Source organism: Neofelis nebulosa, chromosome 6 (assembly GCF_028018385.1).
Source record: "Neofelis nebulosa isolate mNeoNeb1 chromosome 6, mNeoNeb1.pri, whole genome shotgun sequence".
Classification (NCBI taxonomy): domain Eukaryota; kingdom Metazoa; phylum Chordata; class Mammalia; order Carnivora; family Felidae; genus Neofelis; species Neofelis nebulosa.
In genome coordinates this window covers 84,034,572-84,047,703 of record NC_080787.1, presented here as the reverse complement: position 1 = coordinate 84,047,703, position 13,132 = coordinate 84,034,572, and the positions used below count along the sequence as shown (strand labels likewise).

At 39.7% G+C, this 13,132-nt stretch overlaps 1 protein-coding gene across 1 annotated transcript in view; it reads left to right on the top strand.

Moving 5' to 3' along the window:
- The window catches only part of MDN1 (midasin AAA ATPase 1), a 175,456-nt gene that overhangs the window by 29,887 nt on the left and 132,437 nt on the right, over nt 1-13,132 (top strand). The window contains exons 10-15 of the mRNA XM_058734705.1: nt 924-1,117; nt 2,642-2,723; nt 7,701-7,796; nt 9,368-9,480; nt 10,696-10,844; nt 11,723-11,783. Of these exons, the coding sequence (XP_058590688.1) occupies nt 924-1,117; nt 2,642-2,723; nt 7,701-7,796; nt 9,368-9,480; nt 10,696-10,844; nt 11,723-11,783 (695 nt within the window). The remainder of the gene's footprint in view (nt 1-923; nt 1,118-2,641; nt 2,724-7,700; nt 7,797-9,367; nt 9,481-10,695; nt 10,845-11,722; nt 11,784-13,132) is intronic.

The window sequence follows — 13,132 nt, the reverse complement described above, 5'->3', positions numbered from 1 at the left end:
GGACACCCTTTTACCATCTGGCTTCTACACCCTAGGTTGTGTAAATGGTGAGGTTGCCAGATAACTGCGTTTGGCTAGGAAAAAAGTTGTGGTCTTTGAGGGCGACAGGGGTGTGGGTATTGGCATAAGTTCTTACACAGTAGTTCCCCCTTATCCCTGTCACTTTTTGTTCTTTCAGCTACCCATGGTCAACCTCAGTCTAGATGGTCCTCCTTCTGATGTTGTCAGAAGGCCAGAAATAGCCTGACAGTATGTCACAATGCCTGTGTCATTCATTTCACTTTATCTCATGTAGGCATTTTATCACTTTACGTTATCGTAGTACAAAATATATTGAATAAATTTCTTTTTTTTTAAATTTTTAATGTTTTTATTTTTGAGAGAGAGACAGAGCGTGAGTGGGGAAGGGGCAGAGAGAAGGAGACACAGAATCGGAAGCAGGCTCTGTTCTGACAGCTCAGAGCCTGATGCGGGGCTGGAACTCACAAACTGTGAGATCATGACCTGAGCTGAAGTCGGACACTTAACCAACTGAGCCACCCAGGTGCCCCAGTACAAGATATACTGAGAGACCACATTCATATAATGTTTATTACAGCATATTGTTATAATTCTATTTTATTATTAATTATTGTTAACTTCTTACTATGCTTAATTTATAAATTAAACTTTATCATAGGAATGTCTGTTTTGGAAAAAAACATAGTATTTATAGGGTTTCATACTAACTGCAGTTTCACGTATCCACTGGGGGTCTTGGGACGTATCCCCTGTGGATGGGGGGGGGACAACTGTACTTGGTACAAATTTTAGAGGGAAATTCATTTTTTGGTTGACTAATATCAGCAGGAGTTCACATGTGCTTTTAAAAATCACTGTGTCTGCTGCTAAATTTTCTTTGCTTTTTTTCCTCCCTCTGTCAGGTTCTTCAGAACAGATATCCCAGCCTCTTGGCAGTAACTGATCACTTGCTTGACATTTACATCCAAATTACTGGAGAGAAACATCACTCTCAGAATGATAGTTCTGTTACATGGGAACAGGCACCTGAGGAAGTTTCAGAAGCCAGAAGAGAAAACAAAGGACTAAGCCTTGAGGGAAGAGAGTTGTCTCTAAGGTACTGGATTAAACCTTGAGTGTATACGTATATATATTTTTAAATTTTAGAGTGAGAGAGAGTAGGGGAGAGGGGCAGAGGGAGAGAGAGAGATTCCTAAGCAGGCTCCATGCTCAGTGTGGAGCCTGACATGGGGCTCGATCCCACAACCCTGGGATCATGACCTGTGCCAAAATCAAGAGTCAGACACCCCACTGACTGAGCCACCCAGACGACTCAGGTTGATATTCTATTTATTCATCTTTTAAGTAGGCTCCATGCCCAATGTGTGGCTTGAACCCCTGACCCCAAGGTCAAGAGTCCCATACTTCACTGACTGAGCCAGCCAGGTGCCTCTTGAGTTGATGTTTTATTGATTGATTGATTGATTGATTTTTAATGATTATTTATTTTTGAGAGAGAGAGTGCACTCAAGAGCGCAAATGGGGGAGGGGCAAGCAGAGAGGGGGACATAGAATCTGAAGCAGGCTCCAGGCACCGAGCTGTCTGCCCAGATCCTGATGCGGGGCTGTAACTCACAAGCCATGAGATCATGACTTGAGCCAAAGTTGGGTCCTCAACCAACTGAGCCTCCCAGGCACCTCTTGAGTTGATATTGTAAAAATTCCTTCCCTTTAAAGTTCTTAGCAGCTAGCACTAAATGGCTATGAGGGGTCAGGTTTTGAAATTAGACCTGTGAACTGCTTCATGGTGTACGATCCTGTTTTCAGATCTTATAGTTAATCATTGAGAAGGCTTATTATAGGTAATGTTATTTTAGCTTTAAAAAGTAACTTTGGGGGCACCTGGCTGGCTCAGTTTAAGAGCATGGGACTCTTAAACTCAGAGTCATGAGTTCAAGTCCCATATTGGGCATGGAGCCTACTTAAAAAAAAATTTAAAAGAAAAAATAATAACTTTATTTAAAGAAAAATCTGTATTTAGTTGGGGGGTGCAGAGAAAGGGAGAAGAATTCCAAGCAGGCCCTGCGCAATCAGCATGGAGCCTGATGCACGGCCTGATCTCACAAACTGTGAGTCGCATGCTTAACTGACTGAACCACCCAGGCACCCCCAAAAAATAACTTTAGAAGGTTGGGACTAGTTACTGACATAATTCTTTCACTAGCTTTTTTTGTTGTTGTTACATTTGGGGTCATAAATAAGACTTGGATTTTGCTTATATGTATGGGTTCTGGGCCTTTGCTTTCTTTTCTTGATGGTTGACTTGCCCTTTGAGAAGTGAGCATTAGGAATGGACAGTTCCCCTCAGTTTGCTCTGAGAATTTATTGGCCACCCCTCAACCTTGTTTGGCATGGATTGGGGTAAAATGAATGATAGATCACTTCCTGGTAGGGGTAGGGAGGGAGTGGGACCCCCTCACTTATTCTTTCCACTGCTCTGTTTATTTTCACAATGTCAGAGTTACAGTGAGACTTCATTGTCTGGTGTCTCCAGACTTAAGTGGATTGAATTTAACGCTGATGTCTTTGTTGTCTATGACCTATGGTCTTTTATTTCCTGGCTTTTTTTTTTTTTTTAAAGGGATCTACTGAATTGGTGTAATAGGATCGTTCATAGCTTTGACAGTCTGTCTTCATCAGCATCCTTAAATATTTTTCAAGAGGTAAGAGAATCTTCAGAATCTTCCTGTTTGTTTTCTCTGTACTCTATAAGGCTATTGATTTTCATTTTATTTTCTGTCTCTTGGCTGCTATCAGGATTTTTCTTTTGTGTTTATTATTCCTAGCTAGTTAAAACCGAACTAATGTCTTAAAACTAATTGTGCATAATAAATGTTTGGTTTTGAAACAGGTTACTACTAATAACAAGTATAGTTTGGATAGAGTAAAACAGACACTGAAATTAAAGATAAATAAAAACAAAATCTCCCAGGTGATAAGAGTGTTGTAAAATGTAGCGTTTCTAAAATGTTTAGTATTTAAGGGTCCCTGGCTGGCCCAGTATAGCATCTTGATCTTGGGGTAGTGGTTTTGAGCCTCACATTGGGTGTGGTGCCTACTGAAAAAAATGTTCAATATTTATTCCTAGATATAATTTCATAGTCTGTCTGATAGAGTTTTATTTGTCTGATCCCTCCACTAGTCTCTGTAGGACCTTTTAACTTTGTTCAGAAAAATTTATGTGGGGGTTGCAAAGTATAGCCTTGTATGCGGGGCTTGGGGAAAAAATGTGTTATGTGGGAGTGAAACCCTATTGAATTACAACTCTGCCATATTTTAGATTTAGAGATTTGTTCCTGCCTGTTTAGGAATAAAAGTGATACTGCATGAAGATCTGTGGGCTCTTAAAGCACTGACCACTTTTGATTAGAGTTTAGTCCCTGCAGCTGTTTCCAATTTAAGACTTTCTCTCCAGCTGCTTTTGGGGAGGGGTGCTTTTCCCATATTCTCCCCTCCTCAGTCTCCGTCCTCACTCTGCTCGCAAAAGCACCTCCCTTCCTGCACCTTCTCGTTCCCCAGGTTCACTTCTCTGCGCCGCATACCTGCTGAATTCTGTGGTTCAGGTTGTGCAGATTGTTCTGTTAATCCTCCAGTCAGTTTTCTAGGTGTGTAGGATGGTTTAGTGTTGGTCTGGCTGTATTTCATGGACGCGAAACACACAAAAAACTTCCGTGCTGTTCACCATCTTGGCTCCTCTAACCACTTTTGATTATAAAGTGTTCTGGTTTCTGTTAGCTAGGATTGAAGAGAGTTTACAGTGTCTTGTTGTGTTTGGCAGTTAGCTTGAGTAGAAAGAAACCACATATGGAGTTCACACTTACGGGGAGCCGAACCTGAAATGCTGTGTGTCAGTCCTTGCTTGAATTTCGATCTTCTCTCCCATGAACTTGCCTTCTCATTCCCCTAAATTTCTCATTTTTCTAAGAAAAAACTTTGTTTTTTATTAAAAAAAAATTTTTTTTTTTTAACATTTATTTATTGAGAAACAGAGAGAGACAGAGCATGAGCGGGGGAGGGGCAGAGAGAGAGGGAGACACAGAATCCGAAGCAGGCCCCAGGCTCTGAGCTGTCAGCACAGAGCCCGATGCAGGGCTTGAACCCACGAACCACAAGATCATGACCTGAGCCGAAGTTGGACACTTAACCAACTGAGCCACCCAGGCACCCCTGTTTTGTATTTTTAAAATAAAACTGTGGCATTAATAGGATTCCTATTATCTTTAGTCTCTGTTTTAGAATGTCATTCTGTGTGTTTGCATAGAACCACTTTATTGAGACATGATTCACATACAATAAAATCCACTCTTTTATTAAAGTTTGTAACTCAGCGTTTTTTACTGTATTCACAGAATTATGGAACCATCACCACTATCTAATTATAGAACTCTCTCTAATTGCATCACCCCAAAGGAAAATCATGTACCTATTAGCCATTATCCTCATTTTCCCCTCTCTATATCCCCTGGCAACCACTGATCTACCTTCTGTCTATAGATTAGCTAAATTTGGACATTTCATATAAATGGAATCATACGATACATGACTCTTTGTATCTGGCTTCTTTGACTCCGCTTATTTTCTCGGTTAATCCATGTTGTAGCATGAGTTAATACTTCATTCTTTTTTTTTGGCTGAATAACATTTTACTGTATCAATATATCACATTTTGTTTATCCATTTATTCGTTAATGGGTATGTGGATTATCTTTACCTTTTGGCTACCTGAATAATGCTGCCCTGAACATTTGTATACAAGTATTTTATTAATATAGAAACAGTATATATGTATTGTTGAAAATGGGAAAATATATGAAAGCAAAGTGATAAAAATATTCTTTCATTCAGAGGTACTCCAGCACTTTTTTTTTTTTTTTTTCAACGTTTTTTATTTATTTTTGGGACAGAGAGAGACAGAGCATGAACGGGGGAGGGGCAGAGAGAGAGGGAGACACAGAATCGGAAACAGGCTCCAGGCTCCGAGCCATCAGCCCAGAGCCTGACGCGGGGCTCGAACTCATGGACCGCGAGATGGTGACCTGGCTGAAGTCGGACGCTTAACCGACTGCGCCACCCAGGCGCCCCTACTCCAGCACTTTTAACACCTTGGTGTATCTCCTTCCAGATAGTTTTCCTCTTTTTTAAGATTTTATTTTTAAGTAATTTCTATATCTAATGTGGGGCTCAAACTCACAACCCGGATATCAAGAGTCACATGCATTACTGACTAAGCCAGCTAGGCGCTCCCAGATTTTTTTCTGTGCATATAAGCTTAAGAATGCTTTTACTATCAGGGTTCCCCTCTTTACAGATACTATCTTGTTTTGTTTTTTTTTTAATTTTATTTTTAATGTTTATTTCTTTTTGAGAGAGACCATGAGTGGGGAGGGGCAGAGAGAGAGGGAGACACAGAATCCGAAACAGGCTCCAGGCTCTGAGCTGTCAGCACAGACCCCAGCATGGGGCTTGAAGCCACAAACTGTGAGATCATGACCTGAACTGAAGTTGGATACTTATTGACTGAGCCACCCAGGCGCCCCTAGAGATATTATCTTGTTGAAGAGATCAGGCCTGTTTTGCAGAACGTTCCACCTTTTGGTTTTATCCTGTTGCTTCTTCATTGCTCTGACACCAGCTGGTGTTCTGTAATTCAATCTAGTTCTGATACTATCTTGAGTTAGTGTAGACCCTACAGGTCAAGGGTGCAGTCCTCTAGAAGACTGCCCCCATTTTAGACTCAGGCTGCAAGTCTTGGTGGCTACTCTCACTTGTGACCTACCAACTATAAATTCAGGGGTTTCCACGACCGTGTCGTGATCAGTAACCCACAGAACTCATTGAAAGCACTATACTTACAGTATACGTAATAGTTTTATTATAAAAGGTATAACTTAAAGACAGATGGAGGAGACAAAAAAGGCAAAGTTTCAAGGATCCTGATTATACAGGAGCTTCTGTTCCTTTGGAGTCAGGGTGTGCTGCCTTCCTGGTTCATCAGTATGTCCACCAACAAGGAGGTTCTCTGAACTTTGGATGTCCAGTGTTGTTGTTGTTGTTGTTGTTGTTGTTGTTGTTGTTGTTGTTGTTTTAATATTATTTATATTCAGAGAGATAGACCGTGAGTGGGGGAGGGACAGAGAGAATCCCAAGCAGGCTCCCTGCTGTCAGCTCAGAGCCCTGTGCGGGGCTCTATCTCATGAAATATGAGATCAGGACCTGAGCGGAAATCAAGACTTGGAAGCTTAACCAACTGAGCCACCCAAGGCTTTTATTGGGGTCTTCTGTCATTGTCCATATGATGGAGCTCAATCTCTAGCCCCTCCTCCCACTCCAGAGGGTAGAACTTTCAGCTCCACTCCTCCAGTAAGTGCTGGGTCTTTCTGGCCAGACCAGCCCCTCCCTTAAACTGCCTAAGGGTCCATCAGGAGTCACCTTGTTTATTAGCATAATAATATGATCCAAAGGGGCCCTAGTAAATAACAAAAAACACTTCTTACTCTTGGTAATTCCAAGGATTTTTGAAGCTCTGTGCCAGATACTAGGGACAAGGACTGGATAAGTTCCCTCTCTTTAAAAATATTTTTTTTTAACATTTATTTATTATTGAGAGGCAGAGAGAGACAGAGCATGAGCATGGGAGGGGCAGAGAAGGGGGAGACATAGAATCTGAAGCAGGCTGCAGGCTCTGAGCTGTCAGCAGAGCCTGATGCATGGCTCAAACCCACAAACCGCGAGATCATGACCTGAGCCGAAGTCAGATGCTCAACCAACTGAACCACCCAAGCGCCCCAAATTTTATTGATATTTTAACATTTGGTGGTGGCAGAACCAAATGTATTCTTTGTTTGCCACACTCGTGGTATCCTTTCCGTTGTCATTTTATCTCTTATCTTTCCTGTAAATGGAAATTTAACAAATGCTCAATGTATTCAAATTCAGACCTTTTTAAAAAAAAATTTTGTTAATGTTTATTTATTTTTGAGACAGAGGGAGACAGTGCGAGTGGGGGAGGGACAGAGAGAGAAGGAGACACAGAATCTGAAACAGGCTTCAGGCTCTGAGCTGTCAGCACAGAGCCTGATGTGGGGCTTGAACCCATGAACTGTGAGATCATGACCTGAACCAAAGTCGGACGTTCAACCGACTGAGCCACCCAGGCGCCCCTCAAATTCAGACTTTTTTTGGGTAGACTCTTTTTTTGGTGGTGATATGTACTTTATATTTCATTACATCAGGAGGCACATATCTGGTTGGCCTATCAGAAGTTGCTGAGATTGAGTACTGGATTAGGGTAATGACAGTGTGATTTTTTTTATTGTGCACCAAGAATTTACCTTTACAGCTAGAAATTAATCTTTTGGAGTTACTTCCACTGTAGAGTCAGATTTGTAAAATGAGCTTTTTAAAATTTTTTCCCAATTAACTAGTATTTGGATAGCAAAGCCTTCACATTTGTTTGTGTCTTGTCTCTCTTATGATAAGGTCCTTGACGCTAGAGCTGGTACTTTATTTCTACTCTCCTTACTCTTACAGAAATGTTCCTGTTGGGTTTTATGTTCTTTTTGTGGCCAGGATAGTGGCACTCTGTTATTAATACAGTATTTTAAAAAGTCAGTCGGCATTGACCTTGGTTATTTTAATAGGCTCTGGACTGTTTCACAGCAATGCTTTCTAAGCATACAAGCAAACTGAAAATGGCAGAAGTCATTGGAAGCAAATTGAACATTTCCAAGAAAAAGGTATGTAGTACTATTATTTTTGCCTCTCTGTTGAAAGGAAGCTGGGTTATTTAGTTTATTTGCTAGTCTCTGGTCCTTACCTAGAACAGCTCCTTTGCAATAACTACCTCCTCTGAAAGTTGGTAGTTTCATTGCTCCCTTTCATGGACATAAAGCTCTCACTATCTTCTAAATAAGTAATTCTCCATGTGTTCTACATTCTTCTTTTTTTTTTAATATTTTTTTTTATTACGTTTCTTTATTTTTGAGAGGCAGAGAAAGACAGAGCACAAGTAGGGGAGGGGCAGAGAGAGGGAGACACAGAATCTGAAGCAGGCTCCAGGCTCTGAGGTGTCCGCACAGAGCCCGATGCGGGGCTCGAACTCATGAATGGTGAGATCATGACCCGAGCCGAAGTCGGACGCTCAACCGACTGAGCCACCCAGGTGCCCGTCATGTGTTCTACATTTTTAAAGTGAGCTGCATTGTGCCTTATATCACATGCATGCTTTATTTTCTCTGGTGTTTTAATGAGCGTGTTCTGTAGATTGTGGACTCAGGACTGGAATTGTTTTACTAACACCTTTGTCTATAGTTTTAAGCACAATTAGATTTTTTCCACCTTTTCATTATTAACATCAGAAAAGTTGAAAAGAATAGTACAAAGAATAGTACTTAGGTTCATTGATGACATTTTTAATATTTTGCCATTCTTGCTTTATTTCAAAAATTGTATTTTTGGAGGAGAGAGCTTTTTAGCAGTGGTGATGGTAGCTAGAGAACTGTCTGAGGCCTGTCTTATGGTAGGTGGCTGGCATTCTCGAATGATGACTCAAAAAAGCTTTATGTCAGGAACTGCTCCTTAGCATTCTGAACCTGTTGGGATGGTTTTGGCTGCAGGTGACAGAACACCTACTGAAAGGGGCTTACATAATAAAAGAAATGAAGCTGCCTCAGTTGGCTTAGATTGATCATTATCCCTTTTGGTTGAAGAGAGATTTACTTTCCCTGAATACTTTGCTACCCCTTCCATTCCTGACCCAAATCTAAACAAAATCTGGGTTCTTAGAGTTAGCAACAAGGATAAGAAAGAATGGCTCTTGGGTAGAGACCCTGGAGCCTCTCTGACAGCCTTTCTGTGTTTTGGCTGTGGTCAGATGTACTATGGTTTATTCAAGTCATTGTTTCCTGCATTATGTTAGAATCTAAAGCAGAGGAAAGCATAACTGAAGAAAAATCACTTTGATTTTTTTCATAAATTATAGGAGTAGAACTTTCTGTTCATTCACTATTGGAATATGTTAATGTGTTCACTTTAGAGATAGGCAGATATGGGCTTATTTGAATGAATAAAAACTACCACTACAGGGAAACATTCATGATCAATGTTTTCAAATAAAACCGCAGAAATTTAGAAAATTTTTAAAAAGACATAATTAAAGTTAACTCACCTGTCTTGGAAGTAGAAAATGCTTGTTAGTAAAGGGCTAATTAGAGGGGCACAGTAACAGACATGCATGAGGAAATGTTTGAAGCGTGTACAGAATTGTTTTAAAAGATCATACAGAAGTTTACTCTTTCCTCTCCCACAGGCTGAATTTTTCTGTCAACTTTATAAACCGGAAATTGTGATCAATGAGTTAGATGTGCAAGTGGGTCGAGTGCGGCTTCTTCGGAAACAAAGTGAGGCTGTCCACATACAGAGGTAAATAGGCTCTCAACTAGTCTGAGACTGTGGGACGTTAGGAACATGATAGGAGGGTTAATCTAGCCCCCTGTCTCCAAGCAAAACGTGTGTGAATGGTGATCTCTCCCCTGTGCTGGATGGTAAGAAGCAGTACTTTCCCAAAGTATATTCTGTGAAATTAGATGTTAATAGGTGAAGGAGGTGAGGAGGGTTGTTAGGGATTTGGGACTAGCAAAGATGTATCTTTGATTTTATTCATTGTAGTGTATTTAGCAGAGTAAGCTTCCCTTGGAAGTTAGGCTAGATCCTAACGTTAGTCTGTAAATTCCTTGAATGCTGGAATGATTCTGAGATCTAGTTACCATTCATTAAATACTTACTATACTCCTAACATTGTGCTGAGTGCTTTGCATATGTTCTCTCGTGTAGTGGTGGAAATAATTTTATGAATTAATAATTAGTGTCTTACAGCTGCCATAACAAATTACCATAACTTGGTGGCCTAAAACAACAGACATTTATTCTCTCACAGTTCTGGAGGCTTGAAGTCTGAAATCAAGATGTTGGCAGGACCATACTTCTCCTGAAGGCTTTTGCCTCTTCCTGGCTTCTAATGGCTACCAGCAGTCTTTGGTGTTCCTTGCCCCTGTAGCTGCATCCTTCCCATCTCCGTCTCCATTGTCAGATCGTCTTCTTTCTTGTGTGTGTTTGTGTTTCTAATTCTCTCTTTTTGTAAGGATACTAGTCAATGGATTTAAGGCTCACCCTTAAAGCCAGTATGATAGGATTTTAACTTTGTTATAGCTGCAAAGACCCTCTTTTCCAAATAAGGTCACATTCACACCTTCTGGGTGGACATGAATTTTGGGAGAAGGCTATTCAACCCACTACAAATAGTCACTCTTACCTAAATTTTATAGGTGAGGAGATGAGGGCTAAGAGAGGCTAAGTAATTTGCCGAAGATGACATAGCTAGTGCAGATAATGTCTTACCTTATGGGTGTTTTGATTCTCTAGAGTCTAGTAAAGTACTAGGTGTATAAATACTCAATGTTTGTAGAATGAATGAATAAATTCTGCGATTCCTAGGTTGTAAGGATATCTGTTTATAGCATCAAGACAGCTGTTGTCAGTTCTCTTCTCATTTTTGTGGAGTCCGGAAAATCTGGTTCCTACACTGAAGGAAACTTGTAGTCTGTTTCTCTAACTGCTTACTTGTTTTCCCCTTCCCAGGGAGAAGTTCACTTTTGCTCCCACAAGGCCATCCTCCATTCTTATTGAACAGCTTGCAGTGTGTGTTAGCAAAGGGGAACCGGTATTGCTGGTGGGAGAGACTGGGACTGGCAAAACCTCTACTGTCCAGTACTTGGCTCACATTACAGGTAACTTAGAGGAGAAACATTCTGCCCCCACACAATAAACATTTCACACTGTCTGCCTTTTTTTTTTCTTAAATAAAATGTCCAAAAAATACTGGAGTTTAAAAAGTGCCACCTCACCACTGCCTGGAAGTAACCACTGGAAATTTTTTCCTTGGAAGTAATGTAATTTTTTTCCCTTGGAAATAACTACTGTTACAGCCTAGCATTATCTTTTTCAGTTTATTTGTTTATCTGTTTTTAAGCTTATTTATTTACCTGGAAATAGAAAGCAAGAGCTGGGGTTGGGCAGAGAGAGAGCTAGAGAGAGAATCCCAAACAGGCTTCATGCTGTCAGTGCCTAGCCCAATGTGGGGCTTGATTCCACAACCATGAGATCATGACCTGAGCCAAAACCAAGAGTTGGACACTCAACTGACTAAGTCACTCAGGTGCCCCAACTGTTTCCAGTTCTCACCTATGGTCTGCAAATATATAAACATTTAAGTTTGGGTTTGTGTTGAAACAAATGGGATCACATTCTTATATATTGCATTTAGTTAATAAGCAAATTGGGTATCTTTAAAAACAGAACTGCTTTACTCCTAATGGTTAAATAATATTACGTATTGGATGTTTATTTAATTCTAATTTATAGACATTTACTTATTGAAGGATTTTTTTGTTGTTTTCAGTTATCTGATGCTAGAGCAATAATACACAGTGAATCTTCTTGTGTATCTCTCTGGGTTAGGTGAAAATTTTGAATGGTTAAAATTCCTGAAATTAAAATAAGAGGAGCAGAGGAAATGTGCCCATGTCCACACATCTTTAAGGATCACACTGGATATAATCAGTCTTGAAATTTTCAGAGTGACCCTTTTGCCCTTTCTTTTTAAAAGGCCACCATTTGAGGGTTGTCAATATGAATCAACAAAGTGACACTGCAGACTTGCTTGGAGGGTAAGTTTGTTTTAAAATTATTTTCTGGTTATTTTGAGTTCACTGCTTGAGGGAGCAAATAGTGTTTTCTTATAAAGCTCAAAATTAGCCTTAGAAAAAGGTTCAAAGACTTGCACTCCTACCCCCCACCACAGTAGGTTATTTATTGGACTTTACTGAGGACCTGTTGGATATATAGATGTTTCCCTTAATTTTAAAGAATGCTTGAGATTCTTGCTCTCAAAGATCACGCTGGAATGGAGAGGGACAAAAAAACCAAGCATGTAATTAATATTTGTGTGTACTGACATTTATCTAAAGTGTATGCTCTAGAGTCGCACTGCCTTGGAGCTAGATTCTCTCCTGCAGTTCAATTATCTTTGAAACATTAAGTAGCTCTCTACTTGGTTAAATGTTGCTCATGGGATTCCACTGTGGTCATTAAAAGGCCCTTCTTCCCTGTTGGTGTTTTTGAATATGTTAGATTTGTGATCAGTTTTAGTTTGTGCCGAAGGCTGTAAAACTGATGGATGTTTTGGGCATACCTTAAGTTGAGTGATATTGGGATCTGTCCCATTAACTCTAAACAATTGCTTAAAAAAACCCTTAAAGGCATAAAGTAGAATTTATTGCCCTTTTTGCTCTTTATGGCATCTGCCAGAAAGCTTTTCATTTATCTCTTTTTTTTGAGGGTCACATTACAGCAGTTTTTATTTTTACTCTTTCTTTGTCTTATAGCCCTCCCTGCTGTGGTGGGAGTGCTACTTTGGATTCCTGCTTCCTCCTTTTACTTATATTCTCTTCTATACATATCACTAGTTATGTACTTAATTAACACTTTTAAATATATATTCTGTCTTAAGATCCATTAGCTGAGATTTATCTTTCTTACTTTAATTCTTTCATTTTTTAATTTTTTCCCCAGTGATCTTTCTACCTTGTTTTTAGTTTACTTCTGTTAGTTCATTGACAATTAATCTCCTCTTTCCTTCATTGAGGTACTTGGCAATGTTTTTTTAGTGATATAATTTGTTTCTTAACTCGGTATATCTATACTACCATGTATTTCTTTCTATTTTGTATCTATATATGTCTTCAGGAATGTTCTGCTATTACATACTCCTAACACAAATGGCTAGTCTTACAATAACGGAACATGGACTAGGTCTATTTCTTCTAAGAATTTATAGTGTTATGTCACGTCACCCATTATAAGTAGTTTTTTTTTTAATTAAAAATATTATTTTATTTTATTATTATTTTTTTAATTTGCATCCAAATTAGCATATAGTGCAACAATGATTTCAGGAGTAGATTCCTTAATGCCCCTTACCCAATTAGCCCATCCCCCCCTCCCACAACCCCTCCAG